We start from the raw sequence: 27226 nt of genomic DNA, 5'->3' as shown, positions 1-27226 counted from the left end.
GGATGAAAATGATGACATCGGCCTATTATTATAGCTTCACAGACACAACAGTAATCTAACTTACTGTATGTCGGCCAAAACCACAAAAACAGAATGAGAAGACATGAGCAGAGAGAGGAGAGAGAAGAGAGAGGCCTCTGTCTATGTTTGACAGTTTGGGGAGTGAGAGTAAAGAACTTTATGTGATCATAGCTGAGAGCCAGTACAACACTAGCCAAGAATTAGACATTATCTCTCTTTCTATCGCTCCCTGTTGTATGTCTGTCTTCATTCTTTCTATCCCTCTCTTTCCATCACACACACACACACACACACACAGATACGCACACACAAACGCTTTCTCTCTCTCTCTCTGCCTGTCCCTGGGCCGTAATCTGTGTGTCTTTCACTGCTTAAATGTCAACATCTCGTCAGGGCCAGGGCTATTGATGGAGAGACAGAGCAGGGGCATGAGAGAGGCCTGGTCCTGCCTCAGGGACCCTGGTCTGGATACAAAGGAGCGCTTTAGCGCCCCGCCAGAGAAAGACTGAGAGAGAGAGAGATAGGAGAGAAATGGATAGAGAGAAATGGAGAGAGAGAGGAGTGGAGAGGATGGAAACCGGGGTAGAGATTGCAGCCAGTGTGTGTGGCCAAGCTTGCAGATGCTGTGTAATTCACAAGTGCACGTGTGTGTGTGTGTGTGTGTGTGTCTGTGTGTGTGTCTGTGTGTTTTAAGTGCTGAAGGGAGAAAATTTGCTGGGCCCGCTCCACCGACTGTGGCGTCTGTGTGGTCCTGTGTCATAGCGAGAGCTGGTGCCTTGCCCTTCCCTGTCGATAGCGAGTCAATTGCAATATGGACACGCTGAACATGAGGAAGAAGACAATTGTTTGAGTCACAAAACACTCTGCACTGCAGGGCCAGACTTTCCCTTCCCTTCACTTCCTTTGTGACATTCACAGCAACGAAGGAATTCCTGGCCTGGACCAGTGGCCCAGCTTAGCGCTGAGAGTGCAGGAGCTGTCAAACTCACACATTAGCTTAATTGCAACTCAGAGGGAATTAGGGTCAATGCAGTTTGAGCTATAGCAGGGCGGCAGTTTCTGCACAGGGTCCTGCAGGGCCCATAGACCACTCGCACTTCCCAGGGTCTACACTTTCACTGTTCTTGGCAGTGCCTCTCTGTCTCTCTCTGTCTCTCTCTCTCTCTGTCCCCTTTTCTCGCATAAGCTCTCTCAGAACTAACTAAAGCAAGCTTAGCCACATCTGCTCCAAACCCCCCAATCCCAACCCCCTTCCATTCTCCTTCACCTTAAGACTCTCTGCTTTGGGACTGACTGAGATAAAAGTCTCAGGAGGTGAGGGGTAAACAAGAGGATGGGGGAATACACAACTCAAGTACCAGGCTTTGATTTTGGTAGAGAAGTGGCTGTTCTGAGACCTTTCGGTAAGTTCTTGCGGGCAGGAGCTTAAAGAAAGAGAGAGAGAAAGAGTGAGACAGAGAGAGAGAGAGAGAGAGAGAGAGAGAGAGAGGAGGGTTGAACTCAACAGCGGGGCGTCTCATTAGTGCATGTTTGAAATGTAAGAGCATTTAGGAGAGACGGCCCTCGATGAGCCTTCACAACAGGTGGCAAAGAGAGAGAGGGAGTGAGGGAGAGAGGGAGGAAAAGGAAGGAGAGGAGAGAGAGAGAGAGAGGGAGGAAGGGAAGGAAGAGAATGTGCCCAGCTGCCCAAATGAAACCAGGTGGAGTGTATCCACTCGAGAAAAACAGACATATTAAGACTGCTTCAACTCTCAGTCAAGTTAGGAGAAAGAGGGTGCTTTTGTGTGTGTGTGTGTGTGTGTGTGTGTGTGTACTTACTGCCAGATAGAGCATCGTAAACATTGAAAATGAGGCGTGGCCTGAGAAGAAGGATTTCCTGTAGACAGAAAAATGTTTAAGATTTAATTTTGCCTCATACAGTACTGTATATATGTGTGTGTGTGTGTGTGTGTGTGTGTGTGTGTGTGTGTGTGTGTGTGTGTGTGTGTGTGTGTGTGTGTGTGTGTGTGTGTGTGTGTGTGTGTGCGCACGCATGTCCTACCTGGCCTCCTGTACTTTGCTCTCGATTCCCGTGCACTGGTAATCCGTGATGTACCCCAGCGAGCAGTCGATCAGCGTGAAGTTGGGTTTACACACCGCCAGGAAGTGGGGCCGCATGCGTCCCACCGACACCTTGGCGATGTCCGTGAACGACTGGCTGGCGGCGCAGCCGAAGATGAACACGCCCACCTGCTTGTAGAGTGCGGAGACGTAGGGGTTCCCGATGAAGGACTTGGAGCCCTCGTTCATGTAGTAGATCCTGTAGCACTCGCCGATGATGATCTGAAGGAAACGGACCCACCACATGCTTAATGGTACGTCAACACGATTAGCTCTCATTGAAAAATCAAACAGCCTCCCAAAACAGAACAGACCAAATCAAACACACAAATCATCCTTGGAGTGATCTCACGGAAACCAAAGATCTCTCGGCAAAGGCATGCATTGATCAGGTCAACACGGAATTAGATTGGCATGCAAAATGACATCCAGTCAAAACAGCACTCGGGTGAGTATGACAAGGAGAGAGAGGGAAGGAGAGAGAGAGAATCAGAAGGAAAGATAGAGAGAAAGTTAGAGATACAAGTGATAGTGGTCACTAGAGAGGATAGAGGGAGAATAAGTAAAACAGAAGCAGAATACAATGTAGAAAGGAAGAGTGTGAAAGAGAGTGATAGAGAGGGAGAGAGAGAGAGAGAGAGAGACGGTCAAGATGGACATGAGAATGAGCATGGCCTGCCTCTCCTGAGTATTGAAGGAGATGAATGAGGACCCTGCATAGGCTCAAGGTCTCTGCATCTACCCACTAACACACACACACACACACACACACCCACACACACACATACACACACGATGAAGAGATGGGGGATGAGAGGATGCAGCTAAGCTAATGAATGAGAAAGGATGATGCAATGAGATGGGCTGTTTCAAGGCTAAGATCCCTCAGAATGTCTCTTTCATTAAAAAACGATCAATTCTCTAATAACTGCATCTTATTACATCTCTCTAAATCTGCATCTTTTTTTGTCTTGTGGGGTTTTTTTGTCTCGTAGTTTAGAGTAGATCGTGTGATTTTATGCATGAGTGACAGTGTGATATGTTTCAACGCTCAACGACTTTTTGTATATAGTTTTGGGGGGGAGTGTTTGTTTTGGCAGGCGCAGCTTGGGAGACTGATTGGCGGGGAGGAGGTTGTGTATTTGAAGCAGAGTGTTTGCATCTTTCCCCCTCTCATGCACTGCGCTTTCCCTCACAGCGTAGACACAAGTTAATGGGCTGTCGGTGGAGAGAGGAGACAGCTTTCCCTTGAGTCGGTCCAAAGCAAAGACGCTTTGAGAGCATGGTGCTGATATGATATAACTGTAAGTCTAAGTGTGTGTGTGTCTGTGTGTGTATGTGCCTGTGGGCATTGTGTGTGTGGGTGTATGTGTGTGCACGTGATGAGATTGGGAATTGGTTTGGAGACACTGCAAATTGAGCACAGCTGTGTGTGAAGCTCCAGCCAAACACACACAGACACACACACACACTCACATAGGATGCGCGCACACACACACACACACACACACACACACACACACACACACACACACACACACACACACACACACACACACACACAAACACACACATCCACACGCAGCCCTGGTTCCAATAAGCAGAACTGCTGAGCTCAGAGAAGTGTCTCCCTGCCACCATATGGCTGGCGAGCCGACATCATCAGAGGCGCTGCCGTGTTTGGGTTTTTATGTGCAGTTGTAGGGTTTGGCTTGGAGCTGTGCCTGCCATGGTTTTTCTGCCATCCCCAGGCTTCAATGCTAAATCCTTATTCCATTGCCCAATTCCCATGGAGGGTATGGAAATCTGTTACATTCGGCAGTTTTAGGGAAAAGGGCTCGATTCCTGATGATGTTCCAAACAGCTCGTAGGAAACAGGAATGTTTGTGTGTTTTATACTCTCCCTTCTCTCTCTCTTCTGTTTTCTCTTTTGTCTTGATTCTACGCAAAACTATTCTGTCATCTCTGCTTTATGGCTGAATTCACTCTCGGGGCCTATTTTGATATTAGCGGGAAAAGACCCACACATGGATCTCCACATGCTTTTGATTTAGTGCCTCTGCCTCTCGGCTGGGCTTGCAGCTGAGACTGCTGTGCTGAGAATGAAGATGGGTTACGAGAGTAGCTGCTAGTGTTGTTGTTGTTGTAGTTGTAGTTGTTGTTGTTGTTGTGTCTAAATGTGCATATGGAAACAGAGTTGAGACAGTCCTTAAGGTGCCTGGAAATGACACAGCTTGAACATGCAAGCAAGAAAAACATGCACACACACACACACACACACACACACACACACACACACACACACACACACACACACACACACACACACACACACAGAGACACACGCAGTGAAGAGAAAGCAAGACATACAAGCATCAATAGCGTGAGACCTCTTGACCAAGGAACCTATTGCCATTAATAAATAGAACAATTCAGAGGCAGGGGCTAGAGTCTAGACTACTTTATTTTTTTTTGGGGGGGGGGGGGGGGTAGGGGGGTTTATAGTCTATCTGAGAGGGGTGTTTTGGGTTGAGACTACTCCGCAGATGGTAACAACACTACAGGGTGGATAAAGGGACCTCCCCAGGACAGAGTAGAAGTGTGTTCGTAAAAAAACTTACAGAAAGGATGGCAATGAGAATGCCAGCGGCGCAAAGCACGGCATCGCTTATGGTGTCTCCGTTTTTGTACGGGTACTTGATGGACTCGTCGTCACAGTAAAACCCGCGGCTGTAGGGTGGTACGGTGCTAGTTTCAATAATCAGGAAAGGTAGGCCAGCTACAGCGGAGAGAGAGGGGAGGAAGAGAGCAGACACAAAGGTTCCAGGTCAGTAACAGAGACACAAACGAGGGGAGGTCGTGGGGGGGGGGGGGCACACACACGAGCGGGGATGCACACAAACGCAGCGGCCGCCGTGGAGAATGTGGGAACTCTGGGAGAGGGTGGAGAAGGCAGCAGACGGCCATCTTGCTGTACCACAGGAGCGATGGTTGACCAGACAAGAGTAGAATGGGGGGTAAAATTCCAATCCAATTAGAACCCTATTTCTATGTAGGTTTATGTCAGTGTTAGTCTACTGCTAATTAGAGTATTTCTTTGTTCTGTAAATATGTGTTAACATTAGTTCAAGTGCTAATATTACGTCTAAGTGCGACCACCATGACGAATGTTTGACATGGTGGCTGCAGCATAAATGAGTGGTCAGTGGTCAGCCATCATCTCTCTTGTGGCATGTCAGATGACATCTCTGACCCCTCTCTCCGCCCTCTCCCGGTCCCGTCCGGCTGGTTGCGGCGCGGCTGGCGTTTTGTGTGTGCGCGCGGGTGACTTACGGAGACAGTGGGCAACAGGAGCCCGACCGCCACCAGGACGGAGGAGGGCACCGTGCTGCTTTTGAACGCGTAGCGGATGCTGTCGTCCGAGCAGTAGAAGCCGCGTTTGTACGGCGGCACGGCCGACGTCTTGTGCAGCACGATGGTGGGCAGCATCACTGCGCGAGGACACACACAACACAACCCGCCGGGAGGGTCACACTCGAGGCAACAAGAGCACCCCGGAACTTACCTGTGTCAGCTGCAACATCCCACAATGCACAGAGCAGAATATGCATACTTCACACATATGTTGGCAAACAATTGGAAAATACACCTGGAAAACCTGGAATTCAACAAAAACCTGAATGGGCTGGATTACATGTGTTGCAAAATACAGCTTAGACTAGATAGTTGTGATACTATGTTTAAATCTCATATGAAAGAAAATTGTGTGTGTGTGTCTGTGTGTTTTCTGTTCTGTTTCCAATATGGAAGTTGTGAATTGATCTTGCATGAGGCACAAGAACAGTGGGGAGCCCTAGTGCTCCTGCTCTCCTCTACAGCAAAGCCACATCTGTATCAGAAGCCCTGCGGAGCACACAACCACCACAGTCCACAGCTTTTGTATGCATTTCAGCATCCAGATGAGAGGTGGAATTCACACTTAGTCGCTAATGAATGCGCTCCTATTTGCCTCGGCCACACTCGCAACGTTTGCCCAATTGACAGCTAAGCCTGAAAAGCAAACAGTTTAGCCAAGTGTTGATTTCTCCGCCGCTTTGTTTAAAGAGGCACAATGGGAGATTTGGGCTTCCTCTTCCAGCACCTCAAATATACATCAACAAGGAGACTCTGCCAGCCTATTGTTAGCGCAAAGTAGATTAGGGCATGAAACAATATAGCCTAATGACTTCAAGCAAAGCCTGAATTCAATCCAAAACAGAAGGCTAAGTGCTGGTGCTGCCTCAATTATCTGCATTTAGAGATTAACCAAAAACAAAACAAAAAAAAACCCCTCAATGACATCTCCTTTTTCTCACACTGAAAGCACTGTACGCAATACGGCTGCATTCCCAAGCCACAGGTGGCACTGATCTAGACCTCTAACACCTGATAGGCTAGGTGCTGTGTTGGCTCAGACAGCCACTGATTGTAGTCAATCCCTGAATCAGTTGGCGAAGGACGGAGGCGTGTTTCTCCGCCTCGCCGGGCATTCCTGTGGGTTTCTCAGCGCAGACATGTAAGGGATGAAACGCCCTGGAGGCCCGATCTGAAATATTCCGCGCAAAATTGTTTATTGGCTGTGTAAGGGGAAGGTGGGTGCTAGCACAGCACACCAAGACCACAGCAGCTGAGGAGCGCGGGCTCCACCCGTGAAACTCACGTCTCGTCACGTAACGTCAGCTGTCACGGGACTCTCAGACAGGTCAGGGGGGGAAAATAAATACATATTCCCAAATCAAAGCAAAGCAAATAGGCAAGAAGGAGGTGGTGGAGAGGAGGAGGGACTTTAAATTGTGGTGGCCACTTTTTTCAAAGGCTCGCCTTGAACGACTGTAAAACGTGTGAATAGCAAAGGAAAACAAAGCTAAGGCCTTTGCGCCGGCCACCCAAACTTTTGGAAACATTTTTTTTTTCAGCTTGAGGGGAAATGAGGCGGGGTCTCTTCTGGGTCTGTTGTGGTGAGGGGTGTGCGGTTAGACAGAGGGGCAACTCAAGACCCAGCGTGGCGCGCATGGCTACAATCTTTTCCCAGTCAGACATCCACACACATCCACACACACACACACACACACACACACACACACACACACGCACACACACACACACACACACCCACACACACACACACACACACACATATACTGGAGGAGCCACAGGCATCTTATGCTATAGACTGGGAATGGAGTCTGCACCACACAGTAAGAGTGAGCTGCTAAGCAAGCGGTGAGCAAAAACTTCCAATGTTGAGAATGCGATATGGTGTGTGTGAATTATATTTACTTAATATAATTCACACACACCACACACACACACTTAACTGTGTTAAGAGAAAACTAAAGTGAAAACACCAGAACCTGAAACACTGACAAGACGGGAAAAACCACAGCCAAGTTCAGACACGTTGCTGACACCATTGCTCATCGGGGTAGGGCTGCAACAATATCAAAACCAATCAGGGAAATGACACATGATGAACAATTCCTTGTGCCTCAAAAATGCACCAACACATCTATCAGTGAGCACACGTCTGTCATGGAAGATTCAAGGTTCTTTAGAACTCAAGCTAAAGAAAGGAAAAGAAAGAAGGATTCTTGGGTTATGAAAGAGGGAGTTTTAAAAGTTCGGAGGATGGGAGAACAGGATATTAAGAGGAGCCATATTCTGTCTGTTTGTACTGACAGTCACAGAGCACATGTCTGTCATGGATGATTTCTCACTTCTTGAGAATTCTGCCTTGAGAAGATGATAGGGAGTGGGAGGGGGGGTTCACAAGCCCTTCACCCCGTGCTGTGCTGGGAAGCCAGAGTCCTAGATGCTGTCTAAGGTGTTCCAGATCCACCTGGAATCCCCCCTGCCTTCCTCTCTTCCTGTCTCTCTGTTCTGCCTCATTTGGACAGCTGGGGCTGGGCTGCAAGGGCTACAGGGCTACAGGGCTGGGTGCAGCTCCGCTCCTGTGCTGCAGACAGGGGGAGCAGACACCTGGACAAATAAAAAGACTCCTGGCCTGTCAAAGGCCCCCCCCTCCTCGTTTGGGCTACGAGGTCTGGAAGATGGTGGTGGTGAGGGCGCAAGTTTCCTCCTGTGTGTGGGATCGTGAGTGACTGAGGGTTAGCCAGTTCAAACCCACATCACGAGGGCACGGCTGGAGGTCAAGACGTTGGAGGCATGCTTAAATGTGCAAACTCCTTCCTTTACTTTCCGTTTCTTCTCTCTCTCTCTCACTCAAACGCCACACACGCAACTTTGCGTCAGCGCATTAAAAGGCAAGAATTCAGTGTTTTTCTGAGGCTGTGGCCGCTTAATAGATGACTTGTCACACATACTAATTTGGCGAGTCTGGAGGCCCCACAAAGGGCTTTGACGCTGAAGGAATCTGCAGTCTTACATGCAAACAAAGGCCCTGTGGACATGGAAAGCTAAAGAGCAAACAGTTTATTAGGGCTTCAGAGATTCTCATCACTCTCAGTCTCTCCACAAATCCCCACTTTCAGATTATGATGCAAATACAGAGAAAGCAGAGAGAAAGAGAGAGAGAGAGAGAGATAGAAAGAGAGAGAGATGGAGACAGAGAAAGCTGAAGTAGTTGAGGATGGAGACTTTTTAATATAACGTTATGCTATATAACACTGACTTTTTAATAATGTGTAAACAAAGTATATGACACTATTTGACATAATTGATAACTTTGTACATGAATTCTGAAATATATTTCAAATGGATTTTGAACTTCCAATTTGAGACACAAGAGAAAAAAGAAAGAAAGAAAGAAAGAAAGAAAGAAGGAAAGAAAGAACGAACGAATTAGAGGGAAAGCAGAGGCAGTCCTGCACCCATACCACACCACACTGTGCCCATCTGTTTACAAAGGCCCTCTGTCCATGTGTCCACTGCCCGCGCCTCGGGCCCCACCATGCCAGGCTGCCCATTGTCCTGCTGGTCATGCCATTGCCATGAAAGCAGCCTGGTATGTCGAGATTCTCCCCACACCACTCAGCCTGGTCCCTCTGCTCCGCTCCGCTTTAGTCCCCTCTCCGCACAGGATTACTCCACTGCCACTCCCCACGCCCCCCCACACAAGAAGGAACAACTATGAGCGGTGTGGGGGGGGGGGGGGTTGGTTGGGGTTTGGGGGGAAAATAATAAAAACACTTTTTTGTGCCAAAAGAGGGAATCTGAGGGCCAACTCAGGCAAGAGCACACAAAAAGTGCCCCCCCCCCCCCACGCCCCATGCCTCCGAAAGCTGAATGGAGAGCCGAGAGAGGCAGAGGAGAGGAGAGGGAATGCGTTGCCATGCTAATTCTGGATATGCTAATGAATGAGCGAGCGCTGGAGGGCTCCCGATTTGGGAGGAAAAAGAAAGAGAGTGAGCTAAAGAAAGAGAAAGAGAAAGAACTAAAGAATGGAAAAGAATGGAATGGAAAAGGATTCTTGGGTTTTAAAAGTTCGGAGGATGGGAGAACAGGATATTTTCAGGAGCCATATTCTGTCTTTGTTCAGACAGTTATACGTTTGAAAAACAATGTTATGACATGATGACATGTTGACATCCTGATGAATGTGCCCATAGGCTGTGTACCGCTGTTTTCATTTTGTCTTTCCAATGAAGCCGAAATCTCTGAATTGAGTTCAGAGTGAATTGAGAGGCAAAAAGAGGCGGCCCGGTAAAGGGTTTGGCTGCACAGCTGAATACACTTATGACTGACTGGGTACAGTGAATTAAAAAGGGACTAATTAAAGTTGAATCTGAATGGGCCCGCATTACAGGAGGGGCGCAAAGAGACAGCGGGTGGGAGAGAGAGAAAGAGAGAGAGAGAGAGAGCGCGCGAGAAAGAGAAAGATGGAGGGTGCTCTTGCATGGTGACCTACAAACACAAAGCCCATGTATTTGTAGCCAAACACCGTTAACAAACTCCCAGAAGAGCTTGTGCGTTAACGGACCACGGAGCATTTGGCTGAATCTCAATCATTCCTCTGCTAACAAACTATAGACAACCACACTAAAATCTGATAAGCAAGCTGGCCAAGTCTTCATCACTATTTCCAAAGCATTGTCCAAACCCCTCAACAACTTCAAGCCCTAATGCTAACCAGGAGAGTGCTCTGATTCACTCTGACACACAACAGGCAAATGCCAATGAAAGTACTACGTACTACTGTGTATGTTTATAAGTGTGTGTGTGTGTGTGTGTGTGTGTGTGTGTGTGTGTGTGTGTGTGTGCACGTGTATATATTTGTGAGTGTGTGTGTAAAAAGTGGTGGGTGAAAAGCTTAAGCTTCACATTCCCAGAGGCACAGAGTTTGGTTTGCATAAACAGCTCATCCACCCAATGAGCTGCTTCCTAACAGGCTGCTCAATTAGACCTTAATGAAAAACAACTGGAGCCTAATTCCATAAGAAACCAAGGGAGCGGTTCATTCTCTCCTATGCACACACACAACCATGTGTGCATATACACACTGCATCGTGCGCACACACACACCAATCTTAATAGGCAAGAACACATAGGCCTACAAACCAATTTCATTTTATAAGTACGTACAAACGTGTGCGCACAGAGACACACACAAACAAACACACACACACACACCACAATCTCAAGTGGGTGGCATGGCTAGGCTTTTGTGGAGAAACTTTCAATTAGTGTTTATCAGATGGGGACACGCAGGTCTCCCCTTTGGAGAGGTGGGGAGTTGGAGGTGGGCAGCTAGCTGCTGGTCTGCAGAGCACTAGCCACACACACACACACACACACACACACACACAGCCACAGGCCATGCTGTGCTCCACGGTTGTTTTAAAACAATGCACTTATGAGGAACCTGGGAAAACACAAGCGTTCTCTTGGCACGCACTTATCTGAGCTCGGCTTTTATGCATGGCACTCTCTCTTCCTCTCTCTCTCTCTTACACACACACACACACACATGCAGACAACATGAACACACCCACACACATGCATGTAAACAGACTTTCTCTCTAATTCATTTATTCTCCAATGTTATGCACGCTTCCAGTCTAAACACTGTATGCACGAGTAGGAAAAGCCAAAGGAGATGTGGAGTGCTAGTCTCTGTGTGTGTGTGTGTGTGAACATATTTGTTTTGGAAATGAGCTGAATGTTTGTGTGGACTAGAGGAAGGAGAGAGAGGCTCTCTGACGTTGGCATGAAGGCTCCAGACGTGCATGAGTGATTATCAGCCTCCACGTCTATGTGTGTGTGTGCGTGTGTGTTTGATGTGTGCAGATCTCAGCATGTGTGCCTGTCTATGTGTATGTTCATGCATGTTTGTGTACATGTGCGATACGATGTTTGCATCTCAGTGTGTGTGTGTGACTGTGTAAATCGTATGTGTTCATGTGTGTGTGTGCACGTGTGTGTGTATTCATGTGCGTGAGCTGCAGCCTTGACATCCTTGCTTTGATTGGCTTTGTAGGTTAATTTTGGAGCTGGTGCCTTAGCACAGAGAGACTAAGCCAACGGCACTAACCTGAAGCGACAGCTCAATGAGCGGCTGACCCAGGACAGCATCCGGCCCTCATCTGGGCCAGTTACGGCCCAGAGTCAGTTACTATCAGGGCGCTAAGTGCAGTGACCCCATCTGATCTCATTTGATATCAGCTGCAGGTGCTCTCCCACGCTTTGATCCATCACCATTCAGAGCTGGAGAGATTTACAGGCCCTCAGATGCTTAAACAAAAGGCTTGCCAAATCACTGATAGTGTAACCGAATGGCATCACGCACATTACTTAAATCATTATGTAAGCTCCAAAAAGACAATCTGACTTGGTGCATACTGAACCTCCAATGGAGGAGATACTGCATTGAGAAGCAGGCGGAAGTTGAATTAGAGTGACATCTAAATGAATGCCGATGGATCAGTGAAGCTTGTGTGTGTTTGACAGGGGAGAGGGTGTGGGCATTGTGATCAGTCCAAATGGAGGATTTCCTTTCTGTGCTCTGACACCGTCCGCTTGTCTATGGGAAACACACACACACACACACACATGTGCAGGCCTAGGCAAGGGCGCAGCACAAAGAAAGGAGAGAGACAGAAGACTGCCCAAAGGTCAGGGACCTCTGCCTGGCCAGTCTATTAACCCAGTGTGAACGCTCAACACACACACAGAGATTCACGAAAGAGTAAGACACAAACACACACACATACACAGAGATATATGCAAATACACACACACACTCACACACAGGCCTGCAGCTGAGAGTATGACCCCTGCCCCGACACAGATTTGTCTTAGTGCTGTCAGATTGCAAATAGAAAGGCCATACTCTGCTAACAGCAAGACCACTCAGTTTGTATGTGCACGTGTGTGTGTGTGTGTGTGTGTGTGTGTGTGTGTCTGTGCGTGTGTGAGCATGAGGATGTGTGTATCTGTTGCCCAGACCTGTTTGTGTTAAATCAAATAGAGAGTTGGTGAGAGGGCTTTTATTAATAACAATAGAGGATACAAATCACACAAGCAGCTGAATTCACTCAATTGAACACACACATGTATGCACACACACGCACACACACTCACAAACACACACACACACATACACACGTCAACTTTAACATGCTAGCGGTGACACAGACACCAGGACAAGCTAGCGGGGGGAGTGCTAGTTCTATGGCTATGTGGAGGCAAAGATAACTGGAAAGCTTCTTCACCAATCAGGTCAAGGTCCTTATCTCCCTGGCGAGGGAAGATCTGATTATGCACCACCCTATAGCACTGACCGTGGCTGGGGCAAATCGCTAGTCTTTAGCAGAATTTAATACAAGTTTAGCACGGCTTGTTCCCAGGGCCTTAACACAGGCAAACCTGCTAATCCAGTGCTGAGTCAAAGTTGTGTGTGTGTGTGTGTGTGTGTGTGTGTTGCTACCTGTAGGTGAAAAGGCAGCAAAAGTTGGCGCTGAGTGCCACTGCTTCTGTTGGAGACAGGCGCCAAAGCAGGTTAGCCTGATCGTTTTTCAGTAGTGTCTTTTCTACTGGGCTTTTAAAGACACATATTATCCCGTGCCCTTTAACACACCCTTGATTGCGTGGCATCGGGTTGCGCACATCCTGCAACCTGACGCCCTGTGGGGTCTCGCAGGAATCCCAGGAGCGGTGCGACAGCGCTCAGAGAGAGAGAGAGAGAGGGGGGGGGGGGGGGGGGGGGGTCTGCTCACCACCACTGCTGAGACACTCCTCTTCCCACTCGCTATCGTCCTAGGGGCCTGAATCTATCTCTCTCTCTTTCTCTCACTCTGTCTCTCTTATTCTGTCTTTCCCCATCTCCCTCTTTTTTTCTCTCTCTCTCGCACACACACTTACATGCATACACACGCTCATCCCCCACCTGTCGCTAGCACACACACACACACACACACACCTGTGAACCTGTGCGTGTGCAAGGTGAGTGCTGGGAGTGTGACCAGCAGGCGGCCTGCCTCCCTCTGCGCCTGCCCCACCGTGCCTCCTGCTCCGGGGCCAAGCGAGGCTCCGGTGTCCCCTCTAAACCCCCGGGCTGGCACCGGAGCCCGGCTCTGGTTGACTTTCAGCTCCACTGGCTGCTTTGTTCTCACGGAGTACACGCACTTGAGCGTAGTGATTACGCTACGAAGGAGGAACAGAGGCCCAGCAGTAACAACACACACACGGACACAGTTCTGCGGCCTGGGTCGTAGACGGAATGGTGTTCTGCTTACATAATCTTTAATGGGGAAAAGCGCTCTATATGTGAGTGTGTGTGTATATGTGTGTGTGTGTGTGTTTGTGTGTGTGTGTGTGTGTGTTTGTGAGTGTGTGTATATGTGTGTGTGTGTGTGTTTGTGTGTATGTGTGTGTGTGTGTGTGTGTGTGTGTGTGTGTGTTTGTATATGTGCTATCAGGGTGATGAGGAGCAGCGATGCGCAGTGGGAAAAAAGGCTGGGCACAGAATGGGTGGCCTGCTGCCAGGGCCTGATCGGTTCACGCCGAGCAGCGAGGCATTGTTCTGACCGTCAGGGGCAGGGGCGGGGAACGACGACAGAGGACCACAACACAAAGCCAACAGCATAGCCACTGGGAATAAAGGAAGCTGAGAAGGGAAGTGCACGTTAATTAGTCAACCTTTCCACACTCAGAGAGAGAGAGAGAGAGAGAGAGAGAGAGAAAGAGAGAGAGGGAGGGAGGAAGTGCGGGAAAGAGAGAGGGAGAGAGAAACAGAGGCAAAGGGATGATGGAAAGGGGGGTGGACGGACATAGAGAGAGAGAGAGACTGACAATCGGAGGGAAGTTTCAACCTCAGCCAGGGAAAAACCCTGTTGTTCAGTCTCATGCCAGGAGGGCCACAACAAGGCCACATCCACAACGTGGCTATTCAAATAAGGCCAAGGGCTGCCCACTGCTTCTGCTCTGTCCACTTACTGTATAAGGCTGTGTGATGGTAGCCAGGCATGTAAAGAGCGGCCAGGTTACAGTAAAACAACCTACGGAGGCGACAGCATGGGCATGTGAGTATATTTAGTAGTGGTGGTGTGTGTGTGTGTGTGTGTGTGTGTGTGTGTGTGGTGTAGGGAGTGTGTGTGGGGGATGACTGGGACCTTTAAATACGGAGCTGCACTTGTTCAGTGGCATGTGATTGCAGTGTTTGGATTCTTAGGAAGTCAAGAGGGGCATTTTAAACTGAGGGGGCCATTTCCGACAACACACACACACACACACACACACACACTACACAAGAACACTGAATACCACACAATATGAACACACAGTCACACGCACACGCTCTGGCTGTACCGACTCAACTGTACTGACTCACCTAACCTCTAACCTCTGATGGAAGTAGACATATAAATGGAAGCAAGTTGTATGTTCCATGTGTGCATGTATGGATGTGTGTGTGTGTGTGTGTGTGTGTGTGTGTGTGTGTGTGTGTGTGTGTATGTGTCAGAGAGAATGTGAGAGGGATAAGCGGTTGTATGTGCACATACGTACACATATGAATGGCTGTGTGTGTGGCTGTGTGTGTGTGTGTGTGTGTGTGTGTGTGTGTGTGTGTGTGTGTGTGTGTGTGTGTGTGTGTGTGTGAGAGTTTGATTAGTGTGGGGCTTGCACACCCATGGCGGTAGAGGGGCGCTGACCTTCGCTTGGGGGGGCCGCGTGCTTCAGAGGCCAGGCCAGAAGTGTTTGCTTGAGGAAAAGGGCAGAAAAACAACTCTGACCGCTACAGGAAGCATGAGGAGAGTGAGGGGGGATGTATTTCAGCGCGACACCGGTTGGCGTGGGGGAATGTGGGAATTTACATTGCCACGGGCCACAGGACCCACTAACCTGAATGCATGAGCAATGAGAACAATGTCAATCAATTGTGGAGTCTATGACACTCTGACACAATAACCCTGTAGCTAAGTATCATTACCCAATGTTCCCACTGTCAACAGGCTATACTGTATTTTCCAATCAATTGAGATGTCTGCGGTTTGCAACGCAGAAGACAAAAATAGCACACAGAAACACCCTGCCTTGTACTTTGTTAGATCTGTCATCATCCCAGTTTGCATGTGTGAAAGTGTGTGTGTTTTTGTTTGTGTGTGTGTGTGTGTGTGTGTGTTTGCTTGCAAACCCCTAACAAAGTGGCTACAGTTATCCCCTTCACTGCTCTCTCTCTCTCTCTCACACACACACACACACACAGTGAGAGCTAGCAGGCTACTGGCCGTGCGCGGATAGCTTTGTCTATGCAGGCTGCTGAGCTCAGCGAAGCCACGCACTGTGCCAATCCCTTCCTTTCTCATTCTCTCAATACATGTACACAGGACATGGGGCCAGGGCCGCGCTGAAAACATGTGCTTACTCAGACAAATCTCTTTACTCATAGAAATAAACGCCAGGACCAGGGCCCTCTATTTTTTTTTTTTTTTCAAACAGGCCCCTGTCAGGGCAGCCTCTCACGGTGGGGGGCCTTAGGCCTCGGGCCGTACAGTATGTGCAGAAGAAACACAGCTCCTTCTACACGTCACCCCCACCATCCCTGACGTGTACACCCCCCCCCTCCCTCCCCCGAGTGCTGACATACTGCTGTATGTGATGTAGGCAGGACTCAACAGGGTCTTTGCTGTAAAGCTGTCTTGATATGCCGCCTCAGCAGACTTCTCACCCAGGTCTGGAGAAAATACACACCCTGTGCGATGATATCTGGGAGTGTGTGCCGTGAACGTGCTCTGTTATTCTGCCTTTTTGATCCCCGCCAAACCCACTCGCTCTCACACGCTGGCCCTATATCACAGAGCTGCTAGTCAGACTGCTTTTGTTTATATGTCTGCTGCAAGGCATACACGGCCTCAGATGAAGTTTTTATTACTTCAAACACAAAAACGAAAACATGAAAAAGGTTTGACGTACACTAGACCTCAGACAGACGTGTGAGCCTGTTTATATATATATATAAACAGTATATATATATATATATATATATATATATATATATATATATATATATATATATATATATATATATGTATGTATGTATATGTGCACATCTTTATCAAAGGCTTTGTGAGAGATGGCTATAAAAAGATACCATGATTTGCTGCAAGCTCGCTAATAACCAGGGACTACTCAAAATGTACCCAATAACAACTAAGATGATTTAAGCCTCTGCTTGCCTGCTAAACCTGAAATATTGTACTATGCATACACCCCGCCGAGCAGAATACTCTATATAGACTACATATTTTCACCTCAGTGAAATGTTGGGGTTGGGGGTGTTTTTGCAGACGTTTGTGCATTACCCCACTGTGGTCAGTGAAAGAGGAGAGGAGCAAGCTAGGGGGCAGGATAACGTTTCCCCCTGCATTCATCATTAGCCGCGTAAAGACCTTACGTCTCCTGACAAAAGCCAGGGTGACGAGGGTAATGGAGGGAGAGAGGAAGGGATGGAGGAAAGGGAAGGGAGGGGTGGGAGGGAGGGTGAGTTCTTTGGATCTATAGATTACCACCCCCTGTACTCCTCCTCTCACTCCACTGACCCAGAGGCCACTGGCCTCAGGCAGGCAGCCGCGGGACTCTTACATAAGCTGTTGCCGGCGCTACCTGGCTAATGCAGCATAGAAACATCCTGGTTGCTACAGCAAGCGTGCTCACCTGTCTCCTCAGTCTCTATGAACTGAGCACTAGCCTTCAATTGCTAGTAGCAGCTAAAACATTTTAAACTAGGGCCAGTTGTAAGGATGATTATATCTTTATATCTATGATGGTGTGTGTGTGTGTGTGTGTGGGTGTGTATGTGTTTGTGTGTGTGCGCCTGCAACAACACTCTGGAGACAGGGTGTAAATATCCATGGCTTTGTTTCCTTAGAGAGCTGAGTGCAGTCAACAGGACATTACAGGCCCACAAACCACCACAAAACATAGAGAAAGAAAGGAGGTAAGTCATACAAGAGATCATATGGACACACAGCAAGACAGGAGACAGTCTAGAAGAAAGTGAACATACTAGACGTAAACTCTGCTTATTCTTTTCCACTGGGTATACACTGTCCTATGTATAAACCTGTGTCTGCTATCATCTTACTATTTCTGTCCTGTGGTCACACAGAAATATACGCACTCAAAACCTCTTTTTCTTAGTCAGGTCTTCATGCTATCTTTTCGGCGTCATATTTAAACCCTGTGGCATCTTGCCTGTAAAGCTGCTAAACTGATTACCAAATGGCCTTTAGCATTCTTAGAGTAACTCAATTATGGCTGCAAATTAAGTTTTAAGGAGCAGTCCCCTACACCCTAAAGAATTTGCGCATGGCTATTGGATTACCATGGGGGAAAATATGGCAACAGGAACTGTCTATGTATGCTTTAGAGGGCAACACACACCGTAAAGATCTGGGTTCGCTTTGCAAGACATCTAACAGGAAAACAACAAAGGGCTGTTCATTAAGAGATCTAAACACAATTCTATCATCACAGGGCAGGAAATAATCATCTACATTCTGCTTCCCCTTCCTCGTTGTGGCCAGTGGTCTCAACCACAGCTTAAACATGCACAGAGCTGACCTGTTGACTGAGGGCCCTGGGCAAACAGAAGAGGCACTCACACACACGTGCACACACACAGATACACACACACACACACACACACACCAAAATCAGTTTATAAGTGCTCTCACAGAACGCACACATGTTGGGGTCACTTTGAGTTGTCGAGTAAAATCTGAGGGTCGGAGTGCTGCGACCTGTGGCCCAGCTGCTCAGGTTTTACATTTCATGAAGACTTTTTTTTATCCGGAACAGCGTCAGCTGCACACAAGCTGAAATGCAGTTTCAATAGACTCTGTCCATTAACAAGTGGCCAACTGTAGGGTACTGAAGACTAAAGACAAAGACTGTTGGGTAAAGGCCCCTCAGTGTGTGTGTGTGTGTGTGTGTGTGTGTGTGTGTGTGTGTGTGTGTGTGTGTGTGTGTGTGTGTGTGTGTGTGTGTGTGTGTGTGTGTGCGTGTGTGTGTGTGGGAACGAGTGATGGAGGGAGAGACAGAGAGTTAGCAAGGACAATGAGCACAGAGTACTGTCTCATTGTCAGTGCTGTCATTAGCTCTCGTTCACTAAAACGCTCTGTGACACATCAAAAAGAGCCATTGTTCCCCCTCAAATTGTCTCATCAAATGGTCTAACCAGTGACACACATTCATTCACACAAATACACTGGACACACACTCACTATCCCCTTCCTACACACACATGCACAAATGCCTGTTTATGCAGCTAAACAGCTGGAGAAAGTAGGCGGCTGCTTAATTCACAAGCTGGACTTGAACAAACACAATCATATCCACAGACACACACATACACACACACACTCACACACATAGAGACATACACACACACACACACACACACACACACACACATACACACACACACACACACACACACACACACACACACAGTCTTATCAGGCCACCCACTTCTACTCACACTGATAAAGGATGTTTTAGGAGTCAAGACGCCAGTCAACGTTTACATAAACAAACAAACAAATAAACACTGGCCCATAAAACATAATCTACAAATCAGTGAGTTGTCAAATAAACACTACACGCTTTATCAGCTTCACTCCAGCAAGCCCCCAAGTCCCAATTCTCAAATCCTCTTACACTCATATTTCAGAGATGGCCACAGGGGTGGAAGCGTTGGGACGGAACTAAGCGGAGGTGACTCGGAGCGGCCCAGAGGCCAGAGGACGAGGCCAGTAGCAGCAGCCACAGGTAGCTCGGCTTCTGGGGGTCAACGCCTCCTGACCCCCGAAACACTCCCCATGGGCGCGGAGAGGCTTGTGGCGCCCTCCCCATGGAATGCAGAGTCACCTCTAGATAATCCCTCTGACCCCCAGAAGGAGAGAGAGAGAGAGGGAGAGAGAGGGAGAGGGAGAGGGAGGTTAGTGAGATAGTGTGTGGGGTGAGAGATAGTTATGAGATGCAGAGGGAGTGAAGGAGAAAGACAATACAGAGAGAGAGAGAGAAAGAGAGCGAGAGATGAGAGAGAGAGGTGAAGAGAGAGTGAAAGGAGAAAGAGGGAGGAGAGGGAGGGAGGAAGAGTGAGAACGAGAGGCAGATGGAGCTACATATTGAGAAAGAGAGGTTGTATTTTCTGGAGGATACAGCAGTGGAGCCTGACCTCAGCCCACAGGTCGCGGATGAGGTTTGTTTAACAGATACCCACACAGGATTCCAGCACATTGCATTCCATATGCACACACACACACACACACACACAAACACACACAGAGATCACATTCCTAAAAACACCCAGGAATTACAATCAAACTCCGTGGACTGGGGAAGATTGTTCTCAGCTATGGTGAAGTAAGGTCAGGCCTGTTGAACTACAGTTTGGACCCTCCCTCTCCACTCAGTATAACATCCCACACTGGCATTTCATGCAGGCACACACACACACACACACACACACACACACACACACAGTCACTCTCTCTTCCACTTTTTTTTTTACCTCACACTCATGTATTGAGTAATTCACAGAAACAATGCTTTATAGGATGCAATAAGCACATTGGAAGACAGTCAGTCCCTCTCCAATTTAGCCCAGTGCAAACAGATAAATGTCACTGACAACAGACATCCACCCTCTGATGACAGGAAAAAAGCAGGGTCCTAATGAGACTGAAACAATTTATGACTTTTGCTTTTTTTTACTGAGGCCTCACACCTGTGTGTGTGTGTGTGTGTGTGTGTGTGTGTGTGTGTGTGTTTGTGTGTGTATGTTTACAGAGAGACAGAATGCAGTGGGAGGGAGAGAAAAATGTGTCTAATCACACTGTCTCCCAGGCATACAGTAAATACAAGGTTGGGTCCTCCTCTGATTGAACCTAAACAAAGGTGGGCAGTATGCTATCAACAACAAGGCCCTTCTGACCACTGCAGGGGCAGATCATATCAACAACCCTCCCTCCCCATAACACACACACACACACACACACACTCATACATACACCCCAGGGTGTCCTGGGGAGGAGATATCTGGTTGATCCCATTCACACAAACACACACACACACACAAAACCAAACAGTCTTACCCCACTGTCCGCCGCCGGACACCCAGCCCTAAGCAGAGGGCTGTAAAAAGCCGGGCTAATTGCAACCTGGAGCTGGTCGCTCTGCCTCGTAAATCCAGGGGGCATGTAATTTAGTCATATAGTGAGCACCCTCAGAAACCAGCCCGGCATTTTTAAAGGCCCACGCTGCTGCTGCTATGGGCACAATGCTACTGAAGCTTGTTATCAGGGCATTAAACAGAGCATCTGGGAGGAGTTTATCACTCTGCTGCTCTTAAGTAAGCCTTCAGGCCTGCTGCTGAGCATCTACATGACAAAAGGAGGACCTCTGAAAGGACTTCAAGGTGTTCCTCGATGCATCCTTTATGCCATTTCAGGCATCTGCATATGTAATGACATTTAAGGCATGACACAAGCACAGACAGTATGTCTTAATGTTATCATATGGCCAATGTCATCTAAGGAGTCTGAATGATTCAGTAGATTAAAGTAGGGAACTTTTAAGTGCTTGATGATTCACATGAGCAGCAACTGGAGGCCTTTATCCAGTGTCACTGTTTACACATGTGGATGGGAGCTACCAGGAGACATAAAAACCTCAGATTTCTTACCTCAAATCAGTGTCCTCCAAACACACACACACCCTCAGTAAACACCCCCCGTTTTCAGCAAAATGAGAGCTCCCTTATGACGCGCTTTGGCTGCTTTATGGCCCGTAATCAGCTGCTTGTATTTGGTCTAGTTGGAAAGTGAACACAACAATCAGGCTGATCGCTCGTTTGAAGTCCGAACGCCGCCGGCCAGCCACCCAGGTTCCAATTACCCACCCACCGGCCCAGGCGCCTGGAGAAGAAGGAGGAACGGACCTGGGCTCTACTGCGCTGACTGGCAGACAGCAAAACTACAAAGGAAGGGGAATTCCGGCCCAGAATGCACTGGCACTGACGAAGCGGAGTTGGTGGGACCTACCAAGCGACCGGCCGCCGGCCGCACCTCATTTGGGCTCAATGGCGGCCCCAGAGGATTCCTTTGTGGAAAGTATGCAGCGGCTTTCCCAAGACAACCCCCCCCCCCCCCAGCAATTACTCTCCTTAATTGTGAAAGAGGGGGCAAAGGGGAGGCTGAGGCCTATGGAAATGGACTGGAAGCAGAAAAAAGGGAGTAGGATTGCGTTTCACCACACAGCTGGCCACACCTAACTGAACACAAGAAAAGGAGAAAGGATTGAGTGAGTGAAGAGAGAGAGAGAGTAAGAGAGAGGAGAGGGAGAAAGGCTACCTTTCCTAATTCCCACCCTTTCCTGAGTCTACACACACACACACACACACACACACACACACATACTCAAACACACCATCTGAAAATTATACCAGATGTCACTTCAAGAGGGCCGGCAGTGCTGCTTTCAAATGAAGAATTTGAGCAATTCTGGAAAATATTTATAGAGTGGAGCGGCAGGAGAGGCAGAGGTTAATGCAATCCACCCGACATGTGAGGGTTTCCCAGGGGTCCCACAGAACACTATACGCCCCTACCTGGTATGCCCTGCCAAGAGGGGCTAGATCATTTAAAGAAGCAAAAAAGGCCCAAAATAAAAGAGAAAAAAAAGGAAAAACATTCACCCAATTCAGTGGGTAAGGGGGACACAAAAAAGTTGGATTCAGTTCAAGATGTTGATTTGCATTGTGCCCCCAGAAGACAGCTGTAACCCTGATCAAAAAATCTGATAAAGCCTTGCTCTCTACTCCACTGCGGATCTACAGCGGCCAATCCAGGAAGGCTGCTACATGCAGATTTTCTTCTTTTTTTACAAAAAAAGGAGCCATTTCCTTTCCACTCCTTAACTGCCAACTGGATTAAAAGTCAGATGGGGGTGGTGAGGGGAAAGGGGAGGGGGGGGGCTGTTTAGAAAGCTGGAGGTGTTGAAGGGGGCCAGGAGTGTTCAGATGCAGAGAGAGTGGAGCTCTGCACCAAAGCCTTGAATAGATCCCTGACTCCATTGTCTGTCTATGGAAAGGACACCCCCGACACAAAGCTGGCGAGGTGAGGGCCGCTTTTAGAAGCGCCGTTTCCTGAAAATCCTGGCGTCACCGGACCACCGAGTGCACCGCCAGAACAACTGTCTAGCGGTGAAAATGATGGGGTGAAGACTGGGACACAATTGTACCCATTACATGGCGAATTCACTTCCAAGTGTTTGACGACATTTCAAAATAAAAGCAACAAAGAGAGACAGAGAGAAAAAGACTCAAACTAACCTCAAAACCACATCCACTCCAAATAGTATGCTAGTATCAAATTTATCCACTCTTCCTCAGTGGGATATGATCAGCCGTCTGAGAGGGAGGAATGTATCATGTAAATGAGTGCCTTTGTGTGTCTGTGTAAAAATGTATGTGTGTGTGTGTGTATATGTGCGAGTGGGATTTTGTGTGTGTGTGTGTGTGTGTATACTTTATGTTTCTATTTGTGTGTGTGTTTAAATAGAAAGAATGTGCCCCCCCCCCCGTGCCAGTCCTCATCTCCTCTCTCCTAGGACGACAACCTGCGGAGATGGACCGCTGCCTGCAATTCTCTCCGGCCTCCCTGTACTGTATGCTAATGCACAGGGGAGAGAGATCTACTTTCCCCTCTTGTCTGGGCGGGCCGGAGGAACAGAGCTGGAGAGAGTGTGAGGGACAGTGAGCACTCTATGGTCTGCTGCTTACTTGCCTGCTGTTGGTCCGTTCCTCTGCATGCATTACTCCTCTGGCTCCCGACAGTCTTAACAAGTCTCAGAGAGCTGGGATGTGATCTGCCGTAGATTACTGGTAGCAGACATTTGCAGCACTAAAGAACTAAGTCTAAAGCACTGAGACAATTTGGAGTTCTCATCTTTGTGGGATCTCATTTTGAAGAAAAACAAAATGCAGGTGTGGTTCTTTGATTAATGCGAACTGTCGGGGGAAGACTGAAGTGAGAGATGGAATCAAAGCCCCCCTTAGATGCACTAAGAAACAAACAAACAAAAAAACAGAAACACACACACACACACACACACAGATCGAGAGGGAGAGGGCAGAGAAGCAGATGGAACCCCAGCACCAGACTAGAGGGGCAATTTAGGATAGCATAAGCCAGAACAAAGCCCTTTCACTGTCATACATTCTTCAAGTTGTCCCCAACCTCACCCCCTCCCCCTTTTTTCACCCCCTCCTTTTTTGCCTAAAGAGTCCCCCTTTTCTCTTTCACAATCCCCTCCACCACAAAAAAGCGGGCCAGCCACTCAGACTTTTGCATCACAAAGACCATGTTTGTTTGCGCTCCCCTTATGATGCACCCCATCAACGCCAGCCTAATTTCTCTCTCTCTTCTCAACAGTGTAGGAAGCTGGGTTTTTTCCACAGGAAATTCACTCCATAAGGATTTAATGCAGTTGTTTTGCGTCTGTCAACAGTTTTGTGCATGGAGGAGGATACATCTCTCTCTTTATTGCCTTTTTATTTACAGCCAATATAAACGTGCAATAAAATTTGTGTTTGCAATGGTCTTTTTTCATTAAAGATGTAGAGCTAGGATCTGTGATGTCTGTTTTTACGAGGTTTGTCTGTTGTTGCGCAGTGCTAGCTCTCTCTCTCTCTAACGTTATAGTCTCTGGAAGACTATGGGTGCTGTTCTTGGTGACTCACAGGCCCCACAACACTCACGTGCATGCAAGTCCTCTGGCTTTGAAAGCACTGCTGCACGGCTGTTTAAAACCACATGTCTGAACCATTACTCCACACATTCACCGGGGACAGAGAAAAACAGAGAGAGAGAGAGAGAGAGAGAGAGAGAGAGAGAGAGAGAGAGAGAGAGATATAGAGAGAGAGAGCGCCGCTGGAGAAAGTTGATACAATGCTGTGGCAAACAGTGAACGAGAATTGGCCAGCTGGCTTTCCAGGGGGGATTTGGTGGAAGGTCTCCTAAAAGAATGTGTGTAATGTTGGGCTCATGTCGCCTGATCCTTTGCTTTCTGGGAGCAAGCCCTGATGCTTTGAGGGGATGGGACACTGATGACCCTGCTTGGTGATGGTTTCCAGGCACAAGAACAATACTTGGCAAATAAAGTCTGCCTTAAAGTTCATCGAAACAGGCTGCCCAGAATTTGCCGTCATTGGTACAGCACAGACAAAAACTTGTTTGGGAATTCTGCAAGATTTTGCAAGATTCAAATCCAAATTCACAATCATCAGAGGAAAAGCTGGAAATCTGTTATTACAGACTTGTAACTAGGCATGATTTATTAATTAAACAAACCAAAATCAGAGACTTTTGTATGGACATTCATATAATTGACTGCAACACTTGCCACAGAGCTTAAGGCGAGCAGTCTCTGACCATGTTCTGTCAGTGCCTTGTTCCTTCAAAATATAAATGACGGGGAAACCATAATAGGCATGCACTGGAACCACTTCAAAGTCTGTCAATAGCATTTGCACTCATCGCCTCGGTAAGCTGGCGTCCTGGTTGATTTCACAAACAATACCGATGCAAGATCGACCACTTTTATCTGTAGCTTAGTGTTTAAAAAAAAAAAAAAAACATGCGTATTTATGGACGCGCCTTTCTCTTGGCGTGTTACAAAGTTTTCCGGACAGAAAGGGTGGCGTTGTCACTGTTGTGGTGATGTTCTGACGCCGAGATAAGACTGTATAACGGCATAAAACTGGGTGCTGGTGATAACAGTCTAAAAACATGCATGGACACATTAATTCAGCACAAACCTTCTCATAAGGCTCGACTTAACCGACAGTTAAATGACAGCGATGGGCTGATTGTGTGGTTTGCTTTGTTTACATTTCCTGACAACAATTTAAACGCTGTTCAATTTAACGCTCAAGGGATGATTGAAAAGTATACCCTACATGTAATATATGTGAAGTGCAATTAATGAATGCTATGCTGGAAATATGCTACTGTCATGTTTGGACAGAAAGTGCAAAAACAAATGCAAACAAACAAAAACTTACCTAACAGAAGGCAGATTATATCTAACACTATTAAAAGTTTCCTCTTGCTGTTGTCGACGCCGTTGTTGTTATTTAATGTGGATGTGCCGCCGTTTCTTGTCTCTTGTGCCATTGCCTTCTCATACATGTAATTTTGCATTGGAGAACCCGTCCTCTTCTTGCGTTTAAATCCCAGTCCACACAAAACGCGGCAAAAGGATGGATGATCAGTCAGTTATTTGTCCTAAATACTCTTGTTAACAGAGTAGTGTCATTAAGTTGGGTGAACAAATTCCCAACTATCCGAAAGAGAACGTATTAGAGAGTTGGAATCAACAGAGCAGCGAAGCGATGTCTGAAGAAGTCATCAATGTTGATAGAAAAAGGTAGATAATCTCTAAACCACTGAGCCTCCAGAAGTTGTAGGAGAAAAATCAACGCGAGACCGTAGCTTTCAGAGTTTACCAACAGCCTTGTTTTGTTTAATTGAGTCTGAATGAAAGTTCGTTCTCTCGCTCGTTTCCCAGATGGAGACTTGAATTGAGAGTAATGTTCTGAGTCGTGGAAGCTCAACCCCTGTGTTATGAGTCCCTGTTCTTCTCCTCCCCCTTCGCACTCCAGCTTCTCGTAGCAATCTGCAAGGCTCAGCCCCCTTCCTCGAGGTCTGCGCTGAGGGTGTTTGCCTCCATGCTTCGATCCAAACTTTGGCTGAAACTGGCGCGGGTCTACACACTGCTCCAAGCGGTGGCCTTTGGGTATTTGGCAGAATGTGCGCTGAGCGTAAAAAAATGGATGCATGGAGCGGCACTGATGAACCAGTGTTTGGTGAACCAGTTGAATAGACAATTTGTAGCATTAAGTGAAAGAATAAAGAATACATTACCAGTTAAAGATGTGATGATATAATTTCTTATAGACAAATACTACTACTACTACTAATAATAATAATAATAATAATAATAATAATAATATTAATAATAGATTCATTTCTTCATTTAAATGGCTATTATTATCATTGGATTGTTGGCTTGTTGAAATAGTGACACTAAATTTCTTGATATAATTATTCCTCGTTAAGCCACATTCTACCTCAAATAGCAGCGTCAGGGTGAGTCAATTGTGTTCTACTCCAATGAAATATATAAACCCATTAGTTCGGCGAGTGTAGCTTTCAAAAGGTGTTATGGTAGGCCTACCGAGAATTCTCACAGCTCTACTGAGCCAGGACCCGTTTCCTTTTTTGTTAACCAGAGCCTGTAAGGCAGTTTTCAGTGCGCAAAAAACTTAGTCTACCCTGCCACCTAGTGACATAACAATATATAGCACCAAAATCCTCTAACAGCAAACAAGCAGGCTACAGCATCCGTCATCTTTGTAATGATTGTGTTGATGACCACGTGCTCGATAGAGAACTGGAGCCTATTTCATTACTAGTAGGCTAATTAATTAGTTTTGTTTTACCCAAGGTTATGCATTCCTACACCTTGGCTATGCCACATCCAGCCAAAACATGTGATGTTACAGCAAATAAACAAAAGACCAACACAGGTATTAAAGGCA

At 47.4% G+C, this 27226-nt stretch overlaps 1 protein-coding gene across 2 annotated transcripts in view; it reads right to left on the bottom strand.

Moving 5' to 3' along the window:
• The window catches only part of plpp3 (phospholipid phosphatase 3), a 41674-nt gene extending 15340 nt beyond the window's left edge, over positions 1 to 26334 (bottom strand). The window contains exons 1-4 of one of the 2 annotated variants that reach the window (XM_076278123.1): positions 25688 to 26334; positions 5455 to 5612; positions 2063 to 2343; positions 1840 to 1897 (exon numbers count right to left, since the gene is read on the bottom strand). In XM_076278123.1, the coding sequence (XP_076134238.1) occupies positions 1840 to 1897; positions 2063 to 2343; positions 5455 to 5612; positions 25688 to 25826 (636 nt within the window). In that variant the 5' untranslated portion in view covers positions 25827 to 26334. Of the gene's footprint in view, positions 1 to 1839; positions 1898 to 2062; positions 2344 to 4742; positions 4901 to 5454; positions 5613 to 25687 lie in introns of both variants that reach the window. The other variant, XM_076278122.1, reaches the window with a different exon arrangement.
• Positions 26335 to 27226: the final 892 nt, after the last annotated feature.

Source organism: Alosa pseudoharengus, unplaced genomic scaffold, assembly GCF_046254945.1.
Source record: "Alosa pseudoharengus isolate Yale_2024_CS ecotype anadromous, Long Island Sound unplaced genomic scaffold, YU_APseudo_1.1 YU_APseudo_1.1_scf_11, whole genome shotgun sequence".
Taxonomy (NCBI): domain Eukaryota; kingdom Metazoa; phylum Chordata; class Actinopteri; order Clupeiformes; family Clupeidae; genus Alosa; species Alosa pseudoharengus.
This window is presented reverse-complemented; position numbering and strand designations above follow the sequence as displayed.